This window comes from Passer montanus, unplaced genomic scaffold (genome assembly GCF_014805655.1).
Source record: "Passer montanus isolate IOZ18808 unplaced genomic scaffold, ASM1480565v1 scaffold28, whole genome shotgun sequence".
Lineage (NCBI taxonomy): Eukaryota > Metazoa > Chordata > Aves > Passeriformes > Passeridae > Passer > Passer montanus.
The window spans coordinates 1,982,285-1,998,850 of record NW_024367483.1 but is presented as its reverse complement, the minus strand read 5'-3'; the positions used below and the strand labels follow the sequence as shown (position 1 = coordinate 1,998,850).

The 16,566-nt window shown below is 36.9% G+C and overlaps 1 protein-coding gene across 7 annotated transcripts in view; it reads right to left on the bottom strand.

The window, feature by feature from the left end:
• EPHA6 (EPH receptor A6) overlaps positions 1-16,566 on the bottom strand; it is a 378,018-nt gene that overhangs the window by 72,285 nt on the left and 289,167 nt on the right. For 5 of the 7 annotated variants that reach the window (XR_005627917.1, XR_005627919.1, XR_005627918.1 and 2 more), the window contains one exon: positions 2,030-2,152. The exons of the other annotated variants lie outside the window; for them this stretch is intronic. Coding sequence is in view for 2 of the 5 variants with exons in the window: in XM_039713221.1 (XP_039569155.1) it covers positions 2,030-2,152 (123 nt within the window). In the remaining 3 variants the exon portion in view is untranslated. The remainder of the gene's footprint in view (positions 1-2,029; positions 2,153-16,566) is intronic. 7 annotated transcript variants of the gene reach the window in all.

Genomic DNA, 16,566 nt, shown 5'->3' with positions numbered 1-16,566 from the left:
TTTTTTTTTTTTTTTTCCCCCAAAAAATTTTTGGGGTTTGTTTTTTTTTTTTTTTTTTTTTGTTTTTTTTTTCTTCTCACATGTAAAGCAAAGTTGCTTTTTAGCAATTTAGAAAAGGAAAGGGTATCCCCTGGTCATCTCTGATGAAAAAAGAGGCAATTCATAATTCGTACCATGCTTAATATAAATGTAAATATGATAAAGTAAAAAAGGAAGAGTTAAATAGCACTACAGGTAAGATTGTTGAGATGCAACTGTTAGCAGCAGACCTGCACGTGCCCTTGACCCCCAACATGTAATCTTCCTCAAAGGAACACATCTCATCCCATGGATTTATCACAGTTCTTCATTGCCTCTCAACTACCTGAAAATCTTCCCTTTCGCTGGGGTTGCTGCTTTGCTCACTTTTTTTTTTTGGTTGCTTTTGACAAGATCAAACAACAACATTTACCTCCATTAACTTGCAAGGATATCTGTTACACATCTTGCAGTTGCATTTCCATCTTTTCCCAGATTGAATCAGAATTCATCAGATTGAATCAGAATTCTTAGTAAAAGACATTTAACGGCAAGGAATTATGAATGAGCTTCATTAAACAAACTACATTTAAGAGTTTTAAGTCCATAAGACCAAAAGCTTTACAAGTACTCCAAAAAACAACAGTCCTGAGGATCTTACAAAATTAACTTTTAGGTAGGGAGGTAGTTGAGAAGCCAGTTAATGAATTTGAGGCCATTTTTAATTTAACAGAATCAGTGGGATGCTCTACATAACACTGTGTTCAAAGCAGAGAATTTTATGGGGCCTGCAGTATTTCCTGCTCAATAGTTGTTTAGTTACATCATTGTGATGCTGACTGTCACAATTCCTAAGGGCTATTAAACACTGAGATATCCCATGGAGAAAAAAATTTGGAAAGTATTTCACAAACTGTCGACAAAAGAAACCCAAACAGTCACAAGAAAAGACATCAAAGCTGCTGAGACACTTCTATTCAAAGAAAGCAAAGAAAGAAATAATAGCACTTGAAATAAAAAGAAAAGTAAGAATCATCTTGTAATTAGAATTACTGCAGTAGATAAAAGGGGGGCACAGAGACATACAATAGTTTCTTTTGTATACCAAGTCAATAACATTATGCAATTTTCCAATTTTCTCCCATTTTTTACCGGAAGAAATTTTGTTTTTTTCTTTCAAGAAAAAACTTTTAAGTAACACTAGAGATAACACAGGATGTCCAGAAAAGATACCAGCCTGACATTAGCCCATGCACAGGTCCATTTTTACACAAAAATATGTGGTTTGGAAAGGAACTTTGATTCGGTTTTAACTATAGTTATATGTATTTACTCTTCATTTGTTACTTTTGATGGAAGATGGTGTTTAATGGCTCCAGAAGAGAATGGATAACACAAGTAGCCTGTCTTGGAAAGGATGCCTCTAGCCTGTCTTCACTCATTTAAAGAGAATTACAGGAGTTCAAATCATGGTAAAAGTTATTTAAAAAAACAAAAGGTGGTTTTCATGAGATACAACTTGTAGCTACCAAAGCACACAAAGGTTTCACACACCACATCAGTACATAATTAAGTTTTCCCTTTCCAAATTTTTTTTCTTCCATGCTTTAGCAATGGAATATAAATTTTTAGGGAAGAGTCACAGAGCCACACAAATTCTGAGATTTTACAGTGGCATGTTTCAAGTTCTCCTTTGGTGCACATGGACATGCTTCATGAAATGGATGATTAGAGGATACCATGCCTTCTCTTCCAATATTTAGGTTGGCCACTTAACTGCAGAACAGTTTCCCTCACAATTTCTCCTATACATTAATTCAGGAAAATGTCTTGTTCCCAAGAAATTATTGTCTTTTCCACTTCCTTTTAGTTTGGCTTTTTATTGGAAGGGACATCTGATCTCTCTGTCTGAGAAACACCAAATTTGATTTCCTTGAGACGTGTGGAGAGATGGGGCAGAGAGTGAAGGAAAAAAAAAACCTGATGTGTGGAAACAGGCTGGAATACCTACCAGAGGAAATGCTGGGGGGTAAAGATCCACCCCCTGCCACTGGATGAGAGGCCAGGATGCTATTTAAAAATCCCGCCCTCAGGAATCTCGAAAGAGACTTCACCCCAATGGTCGGAAAGGATCCTTTCAAAGAAATAGAAATTATCATTAATCAAATGACTTGTTCTCTGGCTGACAAAAGAAGTTGACTGTTTAAAGAAAGAACAACCAAATCTCTGCAGAATTAACAGTGGTTTCATGGGAACAGATCTCATGAAAAGCAGTTAAAAGCTTTTGTTTGCTTTTTAATCAAGTCATACAATACACAGTTTTAACCAGAAAAAGGTTTTCTGCATAGTTTGCAAATGGAGAATTCCAGCCATAGAAAAATTTGGTGGTTCAACAGCAAATTGCACCTGTGGGATACTCATAATACATTCCAAATGACTCCACCATAGAGGCATGTTATGTTCAAATTTTATGTTCAAATCAAAGACAGTCCAGTAGAGGTGAGGCTATACGAGCAAAGCTGTTTTACACCAGTACTTTAATGCCATCTGACAAAAGTCACATCAGGGAAGGGGCAAGGGGAAACCAGAATTTGCAGCTAAAATAGTGAATTCTGTGTCAAGGCAGCTCCAGCAGTCAGAGCTTCTGTCCTACCTCCCATCACCTGTCAATATGCTGATACAGGCAAAAACCAGGAGTATGGATGATGCCTAAAGATTTTTAGCTTTTTAAAATATATTTTCATATAATTGCAACTTTTTGATTTTAGGCAATGTGGACATAGCCCCTTTCTGCTTTGCTGTCACCAGAAGCTCAACACATTTTATGCTTTCACTATACTAAACTCTATATTCTTCTCATTGCCTACATGTATGGTTTTAATCCTGGAAACAATGATTATCTCATCCACCTCTTCTAAAACAAATAATTGTGACCCATCTACTGCAGTGGTGAGAAATGAAGATGCCCTAGCATTTGATCCACTGTTTCAGCTTTCAGCATTTGTACAGAGATCTGCAGACATCATTTCAACTTCCTCCTGTTAGTGCGCAGTGAGTGCCAGCATCAAAGATGGATCTGAAATGACAGCTCTGCACACCTCACTTAAAAGCTCTGCACATCTCACTGAAAAGCACAGGGTCAAGATTCTCCCACCTGGCAATAAATCTAAACTGACTATCAGAATAATCTGGGTATTTTTGCAAGTGCATCAAGTAAGCATCCATCCAATAAGTTAGGCAATAGCAAGTTTGTTTTCTTCACCTTGCAGGTACTTCATATTTGTTCTTTTAAAAGAGAGAAGGCCTCTTGATCTTTACAGACTATAAGAAAAATAAATGGCCTTCAACAGTTGAGATTTTTTCCACTAATAAAAATATATTGAGTAAAATTTACCCTCAAAACACATAAGCACTTGCTGAATTTAAAGTAGCCTAGGAGAGCATTAAGTTTTTTATTTTTGTTTTTAAGCAAGAATTCTAATGTTCCCCCTCAATCCATCTGTCCTTTAAATTTGTTAGTTAGCCATGCTGCAGTCTGTGGAAAAAGAATTCATTTAATTGGTGATCTAGATGCAGTACTTATATATCTGATGGCTAAAGGTAAGTTTTCCCTCTGGACACTCAAGAGAAGTCTTTGACATCCCTATAAAAGTGTTTCCATATTCTATGGCTTTCACTTTAAAATATTTGCAGAAGTGATCCTGGACAAACAATACAGAATGCAATACACAAAAATTCAATTTTAAAATGGAAATTGTTCTATTAATTCCAAGATGTTTGGTACTAAACACCATCTTAAAACATAAAGGCTAAATAATGAACATATGAAGACTTCCCAAATACAACATTGCTCCTGTTTCAAAATATGAATTATACCAACCAGAAGGTACAGCCACTGAGTCACACACCATATGTACAGACCTTCAGAAAAGCCAAACAGCTTCACCTTCACCACTGGCATTTTCCTCTATTTAAATGCTGTTACATGGCAAATAACGCCAGTTTCCTAACAGTCTTACAATAAGTTACTTTGTTATAGAAAGCAATGAGGACAACCCCAAATTTATTTCACTTATTGTAATATTCATAAATAAAACCCAAAACAACAAGGAGCAGTGAATTTTAGAGCAAGTAAGTCTATAAATACTAAGAGAACTAGAGGGGGGAAATTATTGAGATTTTATAAGCAGCAAATAACTAAAAGAATGCATATAAATAACACTTTTCTCTCACACTCTAAAGTCAGGGTTCAGTTGCTTAAGTGTCATTTGAGATGCTCTAAAAAATCTGAGCCATTCCCAGCTGAGTGGCAGACATGACATGATCAGCAGGAGATTTCCACTCTGAAAGTGGCTGTAAGAGGCAAAGCAGCAGCTGGATATTTAAGAATAGGCACTGAGTGTCATTTTAGACAACTGAATCCATCCAGTCTCCTGTTACCTCAGAAATGTCTCTGAGTAAGCAGAAGTCAGAGTTACTAGAACAAGACCTCATTTAATCTCTTCCAGAAGTCTTCAAACACCTTCTGAAAAGGACCAGGTTGGTGACATTCAGCCCTGATCAGTATCCATCAACAAAAAAAATGCAGACAAATGAGAGATTAAAAGCTCATTCATCTTAAAACATGCACAGCTCTAAATTAAAATACAGGCCCAGGATGAACTTTTTTTTTAGCCCAAGTTTGGTTTTTTTTGTCATGTGCGCAATGGGAAAAGGGTGTGAGACTTGATTATATGATTCTATGTTGTGAAGGTGACAATCACTGCAGATGAGAGATTAAAAGTTCATTCATCTTAAAACATGCACAGCTCTAAATTAAAATACAGCCCCGGGTGTGCTTTTTTCATCATGTGCACAATGTGAAAAGGGTTTGAGACTTGATGATGTGATTTTATGTTGTGAAGGTGATAATCACTGCAAATAAAGCAAATTAATTCTTGTTAAGCCACATCAATCACCACCAGATGGACAGAGCTTTGATAAGAGCTTTGGGCATTTACAGTGGCTTAGAAGTTACTCAAACATTTACTTGTTTGCACAAGCATTCATGAAATATTAGAATGAATGACACAGAATCATAGAATGTGTAAGTTTGGAAGGGATCCCTGGAGTCAGCTAGTTAACCAGATTTCTTGAGAAATTATGCCATTCTGTCAGTCCACATCATAGAGATACTCGTGCTTCCCACCACTTCTGTTGTTTTCTGCAAAAAAATTCACTCTCATTTTTGCAGTGGGTGCACTTACACTGATGGAAAGATCTCTCAGTACAAGATTCTAAACTGGGAAAAGGAGACAAGAATATTAAGCCATGATTCCTTAGTGCCCTCAAATGCAGTTGTTTAGCAGTTTACAGTCATGGATTTATTGAGGAGAAAACCCCAACCTCTCCCTGCTCCACAGTTACACACATTGAACATTGTGTCACCCTAAGATGGGAAACCACGTAAGTTACAATATTAGTTGAAAAAGTGCCACTTCCGTTGTTTTCTGCAAAAAAATTCACTCTCATTTTTGCAGTGGGCGCACTTACACTGATCTCAGTACAAGATTCTAATCTGGGAAAAGGAGACAAGAATATTAAGCCATGATTCCTCAGTGCCCTCAAATGCTGTTGTTATTTAGCAGTTAACAGTCATGGATTTATTGAGGAAAAAACCCAACCTCTCCCTGCTCCACACTATGAACATTGTGTCACCCAAATATGGGAAACCACATAAGTTACAATATTATTTGGAAAAGTTTGTTGAACTGTAGAAATACATGGAATAGCTGACATTTCATGAAGTGTCTACCACTTTCTGAGCCCTGTGATACCAGTTTAGAACACTGGGTAAATTCTTCTGTTTCACAATAATTACAGCTAAGTGCCTGAGCTCAGAGGCAGTGGGGGAGTGCTGAATCAATTAGCCTGCTTTCCATGTTCAGCTGTTGTTCCTGGGGGAATATCATCCCTCAAATTGTGGAATTTGATAGGGAAGTCACTGGTACAGCAGCCTAAACTGGCATGGGTTTAAGTAGGATATTGTCCTCCTGAGCAGAAGGGCAGGAGAAGGTGGCTGGGCAGAAGAAATCCATATGCTTAGTTCAGCTCCAGAGCACTGGCATTAATTCACACCCATTTATTGGCACTGCACAGTCACAGCATGGCCAGCCAGGAGGAACAGCCACTGCTCCCAGCCCAGTGACAAAACCGTGCCCTGTTCTTTGGTTTTCCTTATTTATTACTATTATTTATTAATTATCTATTCAATACTTTTTGCAGGTGGAATTGACCATTTCATGTGCTGTGTACTTCTGAGCATCTAACAGCTACAAATTCAAGAGCAGCTCTTTGGCTGCTTAATTTAACAAACGGGATTGAGAAGTTCTAGAGAGGTCACAATTGCCTTCTTCTATTTGTTTATACAAGTACCATCTCTTTATTGACACCAGCAAAACAAGATTTTAGTCTATTGTTCCTTTCCCACAGATTTGGTTTGGAAAACAAAATAAGGAAAAATGCACATGTGGTGTATTTAATGTAAAATATTCCATTACTATTTGTTCCTATAAGTCAGTTCTCTCGATGCTTTCTGTGCAGGGATTTTAAAACCCAGCTAAGAGAAAGTTCTCAGGAACTCTGCCCATGAAGGCTTTGGGGAAGTGAGGGCTGTAAGGAGCTTTTGCATTCAGTTTGGCAGGAAGCAACTGGCTGTTTTCATTCCAAACTGCATTTTCAGGCAGGGTGGGCTGAACATTTAGTAACAAAATACTGGAGGACAGAATGCAGAAAGTTTTCCTGCTTCTGCATAGGGGAATTATCCAATTTTATCACTTCATGTCTGAGAGAAGACTGGCTTCTTTTATGAGCACTTCCCATTCTAAAATAAAACCTTGTTTTTATTGTTAGTGGTGTTTCCTTGGGGAAGTTAGAAGCAGGGTTAGAGCATTTTTAAAAAAATTATTTGAAATATATCCATTATGGAAACTACTGAAATGTGGTTGACTTTTCTTTCACATGATTTTATTGATTTATCCTTGTTAGACCACCAGGAATGGCATATTACTTCATAATCTTTTATGAGGGAACATATGGAAGGTTTTTATAAGGAATGACATTATAAAACTTTGAAATTATTATGTCAGATTACAATTTTTAGAGCACTCAAAAGGTTTGACTTGCAATGGAAAAAAAAATCAGAAGCAGAGAAAAAATTTCTCCCTGATGAATTTGTTGGATCATGTTTTCAGTACATTTAGAAAACATAAACTTTTTTTCAATGCAATAATATGGAGATTTAGAATATGCTCTTAAGTTATTTTAGAGCTTTTTTTTTCATGAAAGGATTTAGAATATGCTCTTAAGTTATTTTAGAGCCTTTTTTCATGAAAACAAAGGCTGATAGAGTGGCATGCCTAAATTCTTACCTGAATAATTCGTATCTCTTAAAAAAATCTAATTTTTGAGCTCACTAAATAGTATTTTGCAATAGACATCACAAAATAACAGAGCATAACAAGAATTGACAAAAATTACTGTGGTAAACCCCTGCTGAAACCACAGAACACAGAACTACTGAAATCACAAAATAATAGAGCATAACAAGAATTGACAAAAATTACTGTGCTTAACCCCTGCTGAAACCACAGAACTGCCGAGGTTGGAAAGGAGCTCTGGAGGCCACCAAGTCCAAGTGAATCAGTAGGGATTTCCATTACCTTGCAAATAACTCAGTGAGACTCCTGAAGGCTGAATTCTACTCTAGGGTACTAAACCAGTAAAACCAAACCTGCATTGGGCTGTGCAGAGGAAAATTTATAGTCTCATGTTCAGCAGCAGATTTTCAAAGGGGTGATCCCATTTTGTTTCCCCAGATTCCACCAGAGTAGTTGACATCACTCCCACAAATAATTTTGTCACCCCTCAATGAACTTTCAAGAACTAATAGAGTCCTTTGACCACTTTTTCCTGGTGTCTGGATTATTTATTTCAATGTTTTTTTTAATCTTCAGTTAGACTTTAATTCTGAATTTCCTGTAGTCTACTGATTTGGAAATAATTAAGCTTTCCTATGCTTTGGCTTAATTTCTGAGGAACAGACCCTTCTAGGCAACGCTTGGGGAACATATTTTCAACGTCCTGCTTTTTTATATCAAGTTCCCTAATTTCTGCTCCAGATTTAAATTTACAGGGTCTTTCTGGAAACATGAAGAAGACAAACACTGGGCAGGGCAAAGCTGCTGTTCAGATCTCCATCCCTGATGAGTTTAGCCTGGAGATCCTTGTGGAAGAAAATACTTCCCTACAAACCTACACTCTCACTTCTTGACTGGCAGATGGGAATAAGTCCAGAGGTAGGAATATTTACAAAGAATGAGACTGTTTTAGAAAACCCCAATTATAACAACTTCTGCCTTTACTTATGACTTCTCTGGGACAAAAAGCAAATGCTGAAAGAATCTTTCAGTTCCTAAGGAGGAACTGATGTAAGTTACAGAATATTTGGGGAGAATATTAACATCTAATTTAATTTCCCTTGCTGCTTCTAGGGGGGGGGGGGGGGGGGGGAAATGAGGGAATTGCTTGAAAAGAGTTCTACAAACACTACAGGCATTTATTTTGTGATGTGTTAAATGTCAATACACACTGAAGTTCTGGTTGCTGGGAAGATTGGTGTGACAACATTAATATGATTAAGGCCTTTAACAGCCATAACAACTGCTGTGTTGAATCATCTTTGTAGCCTTAATGGAATAGAAATGGAAATACTAAGCTTCTATGGGACAAAACTGTGTATGCTTAAGCTGTCTACTAAATAAGTATTTTTCAGTCCCTGCTAAACTGAAAATAGCTTTAGCACGATGCTAAATAAGAACCTGAAATCTTTATGTGTTTATGGGGATGTATGATATCCAGGACACTGCTGCAAGTACTGTATGCTGTACATTTGGATTTCATTATCATACATTCATTATTAGATGAAAACAAATTACTTTAAAATTACAGTTTTCATGATATAAAAAACTAAAACCTGTAATATCAGCTGAAAACTTTTTGATTAATTTTGTATACATCATTATTTCAGGGAATTATGAATCCATTAATAATTAGCTGAATTATCTTTTCATCACCCACTTTTTGTTATTTTGCAAGGAAAAATCTAAGCATTCCTATCATTTGGAATTCTTCTTTTAAGACAGGAAATTCCCATGAGAAATGTTGGTGGGGTAAAGGGGATGGTTAAGAAGTTCCAGGGGCTTTTTAAATTTTCAGTTGCCCATTTTCATGGTATTTCCATAAAAACAGAGATTTGGTTTTAATTTTGTACTTCATGTTTAGAAATTGCAGTAAGTTTTAATTTAATGAGTGAAGCTTTTCATGGGTGACATCTGAAGATGAATGTGTTCATGCAGCCTGCTGTGCACTCTGCAGTTCTGCAGCTAAAGCTCTGATTTTCTCCTCTTTTAGCCTTGTTACCCTGTTACAGTATGAACCAGGGCTAGGAGACAAACACTCCCCACTTTTAGACAATAATCAGTATCACTGAAAAAACCTCATTGTGTTCAGCTGAAAAAACCCCCTTGGGGCTGAGTGATTTTCTGTTGAACAAATGTATGGTACAAACTGAGAATTCCTTTTGCTGTTTCACATTCATCCATTCACAACTCACTGTGCAGTAATATCAATGAAATTAAGCCCACAGGTTGGATTTTCTTCCTTCTAACAAACACCAAGTGACTTCCTCAAATAAAAGATGTCAGGATTAAAAGCAGAAAATCGCTGTCATTACCAGAATTGTGGCTTGGAATGAACTCTTTGATTAGAAGTGGATTAAATGCTGATTTAGATTTACAAATCTGTAAGTTAGACAGAAAATCCTCTTTGCCTCTGCTCAGTGAAGGTGTCCCAGCCCACACCTGGTAAACCAAGACAGGTTGTGTTTGCTCTCTGATAGGCATGTGGACAGGAATTCTGCTTTCTTTTTTGAAAAACACTGCTGACCAGAGAGAATTAGCTGTGCTTGTTAATTATCTTCTTGTTGATACCAGTGGATTCAGAGGATGTTCTCTGCCATTTTACCACATGGCATTCTCTACACGAATGCCATGCGGTAAAACCTCTCTCATTTCATCCTCCTTGTGCTGGTTTTGGCAACAGTGACTCTGCCAGGATGGATGTTGGGCAGTATTTGTTTACTTAGGCCACAAAGTCACATTTTTCAATGCTTTTAAAGGCATTCATTGAAAACTGGAAGTAAATTGCCAGTCTTACCTGAAACACTTGTGTGCTGAAAAATATACTCAACTACAGTGGGGAGGAAAAAAGCAGAGGAAGAAAGAGGGGAGACTCTTTTCCAAAGTGGGTAAATTAATTATTGTCACTCTAGGGAGATATGAACAAGTTTCTGTTGTTTCAGGAAGAAAGGTAATAAATTATATGAATTCTAGCAACAGTTCAGTGTTTTTTTCCACGTTTCTTACTATTATAAAAATTCTGTACTACGCTTCTCTAGATAAAATACTGAAATGAACTCATTATCAGCTAAACTTATTTGCTTTCAAATTTTATTCAGCAGAAATTACCTTGTTAAAGTTTAGTTGAAAAATGACAATATTTACAGATGGATGTTGTTATGAATCTACTTGAGAATGTCTGACAGAATACATTTGCTTCTGAAAATGTGTTTACAGGATTGTCATTAATGTTTTGTACTTATATTTAGAACATACTTAAACTGAATACTCTGTAACTTCACACCATCCATTATGATGTTTTAAAATCATATTCTTTTCTTTCCCACGTTGCTTCTCTCTTTCAATTGTGTCTCCCTTAACAGCTTTATCATCCTCTCCTGATTTACAAGCGCTATGTTTATCTCTGAAGAAATGTACCCTTTATGAAGGATTATTTTGTGCAAACTGAATTTTCAATCAGGAGTTTGGAAAGGATCCCAAACAGTTTGCATCTAAGTTATTTATTCTACTGCAACCTGAACTACGTATGTATTAAAATCAGAAAGATAATTATAGTCAGTGAAATAGTTTCTTTTCCTCACATCTTACTCTCACGTTTCCATAAAATGCAATATCAGATATTTATATGAGAAAATTACCAGTCCATTTTTCAATTCTTCTTCTTGATATGAATCAAGTTAAAGATATCTTAAGTTTGTTGCTTTGCATTAGAAATTTGGATGTGAGCCTTAAAGCTGTAGGAAATACCACAATGCAAACTTTTGTAGCAGAGGTTTGTATGGAGAAAGTAAACCTAGACCTGGAGGGTCTATGGGTAATGATAAACAAAAATATTAATAAATAATACTAAAGGCCAATAATGGCTGCTGTTGAAAAACCACACATATTTGAAGATGAATAACACAGTTTACATTTAAACCAGTTATTTCCTGCTTGTTACATCCTGCTTTCACCAGTGGAAGGTGTAGCAGGATGCTCTGCCTGGAATGGTGTAAAACAACTTGAACTATGCCCTATGTATGCAGAGTTATCCCCAGCCTTTCCCCATGCTCAATCACATGTACATTTATTAGTGTGTTTTGCCTCTATACAGAAGAACAAATGAATGTACACTTGTCAAAATAAATCAACCAAACACAACTTGTGAATTTGGATTATTGATTGCTTTCTATACACTCTTTAACCCCCTCACTCCTTTGGCTGTCAGCTGCAGTTGCCATTGTCATTTATAATTGTTCTCATCGTTGCTTTTATGGTTTTCCTGCACAGGCAACAGATCAGCCATGTTGTGCAGCAAATCTGTCAGCACAGGGCAATGTTGTCTCCCCCTGATATTCATTGATCTTCTGGTTGCTGTTGTTAAAAAAGCCCCAACCCTTCATATATCTCCTGCACACTCTAAATATCTGGCCCTTTTACTTATTGTACCATATTCCTCTTTACTTTCATGGTGGAGGAAGAAATTGCATATTGTATTCAGATATTTCAAATGGAAAAGCAATCATTTTTGGTTAATAACAGTGCTAATTATGAAAAATGATGACCATGCATTCCCTTCAAAAGAAAAGGAAAGAGAAATAGTCAGGCCATATCTTATCTACAGGACTTTATTTTTTACAGCTGTTAGTAGGAATCATTTTTGTCACCTATTTTTCTACTAGAACCACATCTCATGTCAAAGCATCTGAATATCTTTGGAAATCAGGTCCTGTGTGTCTGAACACAGACATCTGAAGGCAAAGGATCCTGAAGAAACTGAAATCCTGTTTCTCAGCTGTAACCTATGAAAGCAGAATTATGGAATTTAGTTATGTTAGATAGTGTACCCCGGTCAGATTAAGCTGCTGTTAACAGGGTGTTACTGCTTGACTGTTTGACAATGTGGTTTTTCTTCACCGCTTATCGTCCTCTGAAAGATGCAGAATTGACAGTCAAGATGTATGGCTTGCTAACTGCAAAAAGGCAAAAGCAGAACACAGAAATGTGCCTGATTTGAACCACAGGAAACCAAAATGGCCCCTTGATTTTTGGAACAAAATTTTCAGAATGTAATGCATGAAAAGACAAATGTAAATTTTTCCAGAGGGTTAAAAGCTCATTTCTTCTAAGTATATGTCATTGAGAAGAACTGAGTATTGTGGATTCTTAACTATTGCCAACCTTCAACACATGGGTGCATGGTGGTTTGCATGTGTAAATTGAAATGTCCACAAGGATGCATGCATGTGTAAAAATAGCCCAGGACTATCAACATTAATTACATTTCTTCCAGTACCAGTCTGGAAGAGTAACCTATTTTGCAAGAAGGCTACAGATACTTTGTGTTGTCTGTGTTATATGCACAGCTCTTTCAGCTCTGTATTTTGGATGATACTTGAATAAACTGAGCTCACAAATTTGGCTAACAATGCAGGTGGTTGGTGGCTGTGGGTTTTGTATTAATTTGATGGCCACGCCAACCCTGGATTCAGCAATGTGTTGCAGTATTTATTTAATAAGGATACAAAGGATAATAGAGGGAGTGAGCCAAATTTGAATTTACAGTTCCACTTACTGAACAATTTATAACGCAGCTGAGATCCTGCTGTTTTGTCTGTCATTATGTGCACAACTACAGTGAAATTTTATCAGAAAAACTCAGCTTTATGCTCATTGCCATGTAAAGTCCACTGGCTAATATGACACACATACAGTGTCACCACCACAGTGGATTTTCCATAAACAACATTTAAACTTTGCAGAATCATGATTCCTGGGAGTACAATTTCACCATCCAAGACCAAGGTAAGAATATGGTTAATATTGCCACAAAAGGGAATCAATCCTTTTGTGTGGCAACAAAATATACAACATTATGTGTACAAGAAACACATGTACTACAAAATATGTCACCTTCTGAAAAGGATTCTGAACGTCATTTAACAGGTGGGAGAAAAGGACAACAGTATATTCATTACAATAAAGGCTCAAAGGCCTAGAGCACAATGTTTTGGCTGAAAAAAAAAGAAGTCACTATGGCCTGAATTTTTGAAAAAAAATCTAAAAAAAAAAAGAAAAAAAAAGAAAGAAAAAGGTCAGATATTAAGAGCTTCATATGGTAAATTTCAGTGAAAGAGGATCATGTTGCTGCTCTGCCTCCCTCATGAACAAGATAAGGTACACTAATTTTAGGGCTTTTGTTGCACTGAATGGGTTATATACAGTAATTTGAAAAGAAACTCAATGATTAAAGCTTTAAATTGATCTGCAAATGAGTGTCTGAAGATTTCAGAACTGCAATACTCTTCACAATTTGAAAGTCATGAAATCAAAACAGTGAGGAGACAATAAGGGAGTCATCAGTGTCATTCCAAAGCCAGGCTCGATGTCTGAGGATGTGCGTTTACACAAAACCAGAGCTCTAGGTGCTGTCTTCATTTATCCTCCTTTTGTGAAGGGACTATTTTGAAAATCCTTCTGGAGAATACAAATGTACATAATGCTATTAAAGAAAATTAATGCCTTAAAAAGATTCCTCTTGTACGTGTGACGCGTATGAAACCTTCAGCAGTCAAAATCTGGAACGGAAGCAATTCCTTAGAACTGATTTTTAAGAATTTGAAGTCATTTAGGGTAAAGTTTGTGGGGGAGAGGAACAAACAGATTATGAATGTAATAAAGCCCTTGCATGCACTGATATTTTTTACTGAACCAGTATTAGATAGTACTGATTAGGTTTTGCTCTAAACTATTGTGTAAGACACTGTAGAGCAAAACTAAGCAAAGATTCCAGTCTGGATTTCTTCCAGTACAGTTACAATAGTCAGGGACCCTTTTCCATGCCTTTTGTAGATGTAGTTATACAGCCTGATTTTTTTTTCTGTAGGCATAGCTTTAATTTTGTTTATAGACTTTCCATGGAAAGCCTTCAACATGATGTAGAAATGAAGACACATCTTACTCTTCTAGAGCCCAGATTTCAGTTGGTCACATGAGTTTGCACTGGAGAAGGAAATGATTGTTCTCATACCTGTTTATGAAATAGCAGCAGCTTGGCAACAGACATAAAAATCACCTGAGCATGCCCTGGCACATCCAAAAGAGCTCCCAAAATTATCACTGTGCTAACAATGCTTGAAAGGAAACATGGATGTTTTTATGAAATGCCCAAGCATCTATGATAAATTTGTGAGGTAATCAAGCAGCCTTTTGTGACAAACCATGCAAGGAATGGTGTTGCTGTAACAAAACCAAACAAGAATAAAATTTCCCCTGTGAGTTCTGGTTAGTAATACGAGTGGAACCAGATTCTGGGCCATGGTGTGTTTGTCTTGGCCTAGCAAATTGCCCTTGAAATGAACTCCCTGCTAACAGAAAGCTTGTGCTACAGCAACTATGCTGCTTACTGTTCTCTGTAGTTAGGGATTACAGCTAGGACAAATGAGAAATGAAGCCATAAGAAAAGGGAATTAAAACTCCGTTTCAGAGCTACTTTTGAGCAGGCTTATTTAGCATTTCTTTCCTCCTGTACAGTACATATTCCACAGCAATTCTGAAAACAGTATAATTTAAAAGTTAACATTTGCTCAGCTGGTAGCACCAGATAAAAGCTCTCATTTGCAGGGAGCAGGCAAATTTGTTATTGCCCCAGTCAATAGCTATTGACTTGGTACAGCACTTCTGCTTATTACAACCAAATCCTTTTTCTTTTTTGTTCAATAGTCAATGACACTGTAATGGAAGGCACTGCTTACAAACTGATGCAATATCTATCAGCAAGAGCTAGAAGTTAATGACTAATGGTTACACAGAGGAAAGCATGTGCTAAGAACAGCACTACACATCTATTAATCAAATGTACTGCATCTGATGTGCCTTTACAGCTTAGTGGAACTGCAGTGCACATCAGATAGTTTCTGTTGTTATTAATCTAGGTCTTAGCACAAAACACCTTTTATTCACGCTATCAGTACATAAACAATTTGGCTAGGACAAAGTTTTTTCTGACTTTTAGAGCACACCTTTCAGCAATATGAAATGTGGATTCTGGAATCCTAGACTTAGTACTTTGGCAAGGCAATTGCTCTCCTCCAAGCTGAAATCATGTTTTTCTCTAAATACCCCAGATGGGGCAGTATAAATGCAAGGCAACACTCTAAAGACAAAACGGGAAAAGCAGAGTGCATGTGTCCATGGCTCAGCCTGCTTCAGGCTCCTTCCCTGTGGCAGAGCAGTGCTGCACAATCCTGTCCTTTCAATTTATGTAACTTGCACTTTCTGTGCCTGGAGGTGAACTTTGCTCATAATTCACATAGCCTATTTTCATTTCATAATTATGGCTACATAATTGTTTGGTTTTTTTTAAATCCTGCCTCACACCGAAGTATATTCTTTCAAAGTTCCACTACTTATTTTATATCTGAGAGATGTGTATTTTTTAGACAACAGTGTGGCTATAACAGTAACACCTGTTATTTTTATACTACCTTCAAACAAATATCACAAAACATCAATGAAGTTTGTTGACTCCTTGGTGAAAAGCAGAACTGCTACTGATAACATTTTGCCTTACAGTTCTCTATAATTGTTCCTGTAGCACACCTAATACTCTAATATTGGAGCAGTGATTTATCTGTTTGTTTCTCTTTTCTGAATGCCACCTTGCTTTCTCTCTCTGAAAGACTGATGATGAGGCATTACAGAAAGAAAACTTACAAATGTGGTAAAGATTAAACAATCATGCCATTGCCAAGGACATTATTATTATTATACTGTTCTCCCTATGCACCATTTAATTAGATGTAAACAATGTTCCTAGACCACAACATTTTGCCTTTTTTAGACAAGACACACCCTACAAGATCCACCATGTGGATCCCAACCAGACCAGTGTTACTGATTCATAAACCACCCCTGATGGTGAAAGCTGGTGGAAATTAATTGCTGATATGCTCAGTGTGAAGCAAAAGGTAAATTCACTTAAGTTCCTACACATTTACATCTCTTGACAAGATCTCCAGTGCTGCTCAGCCAGCACTTACTTGTGTTCCTGTTTGTTGTCACAGAGCTGACACTGACAGGAGAGCAGGGGAGAAACTAAGCTCTGCCTTTC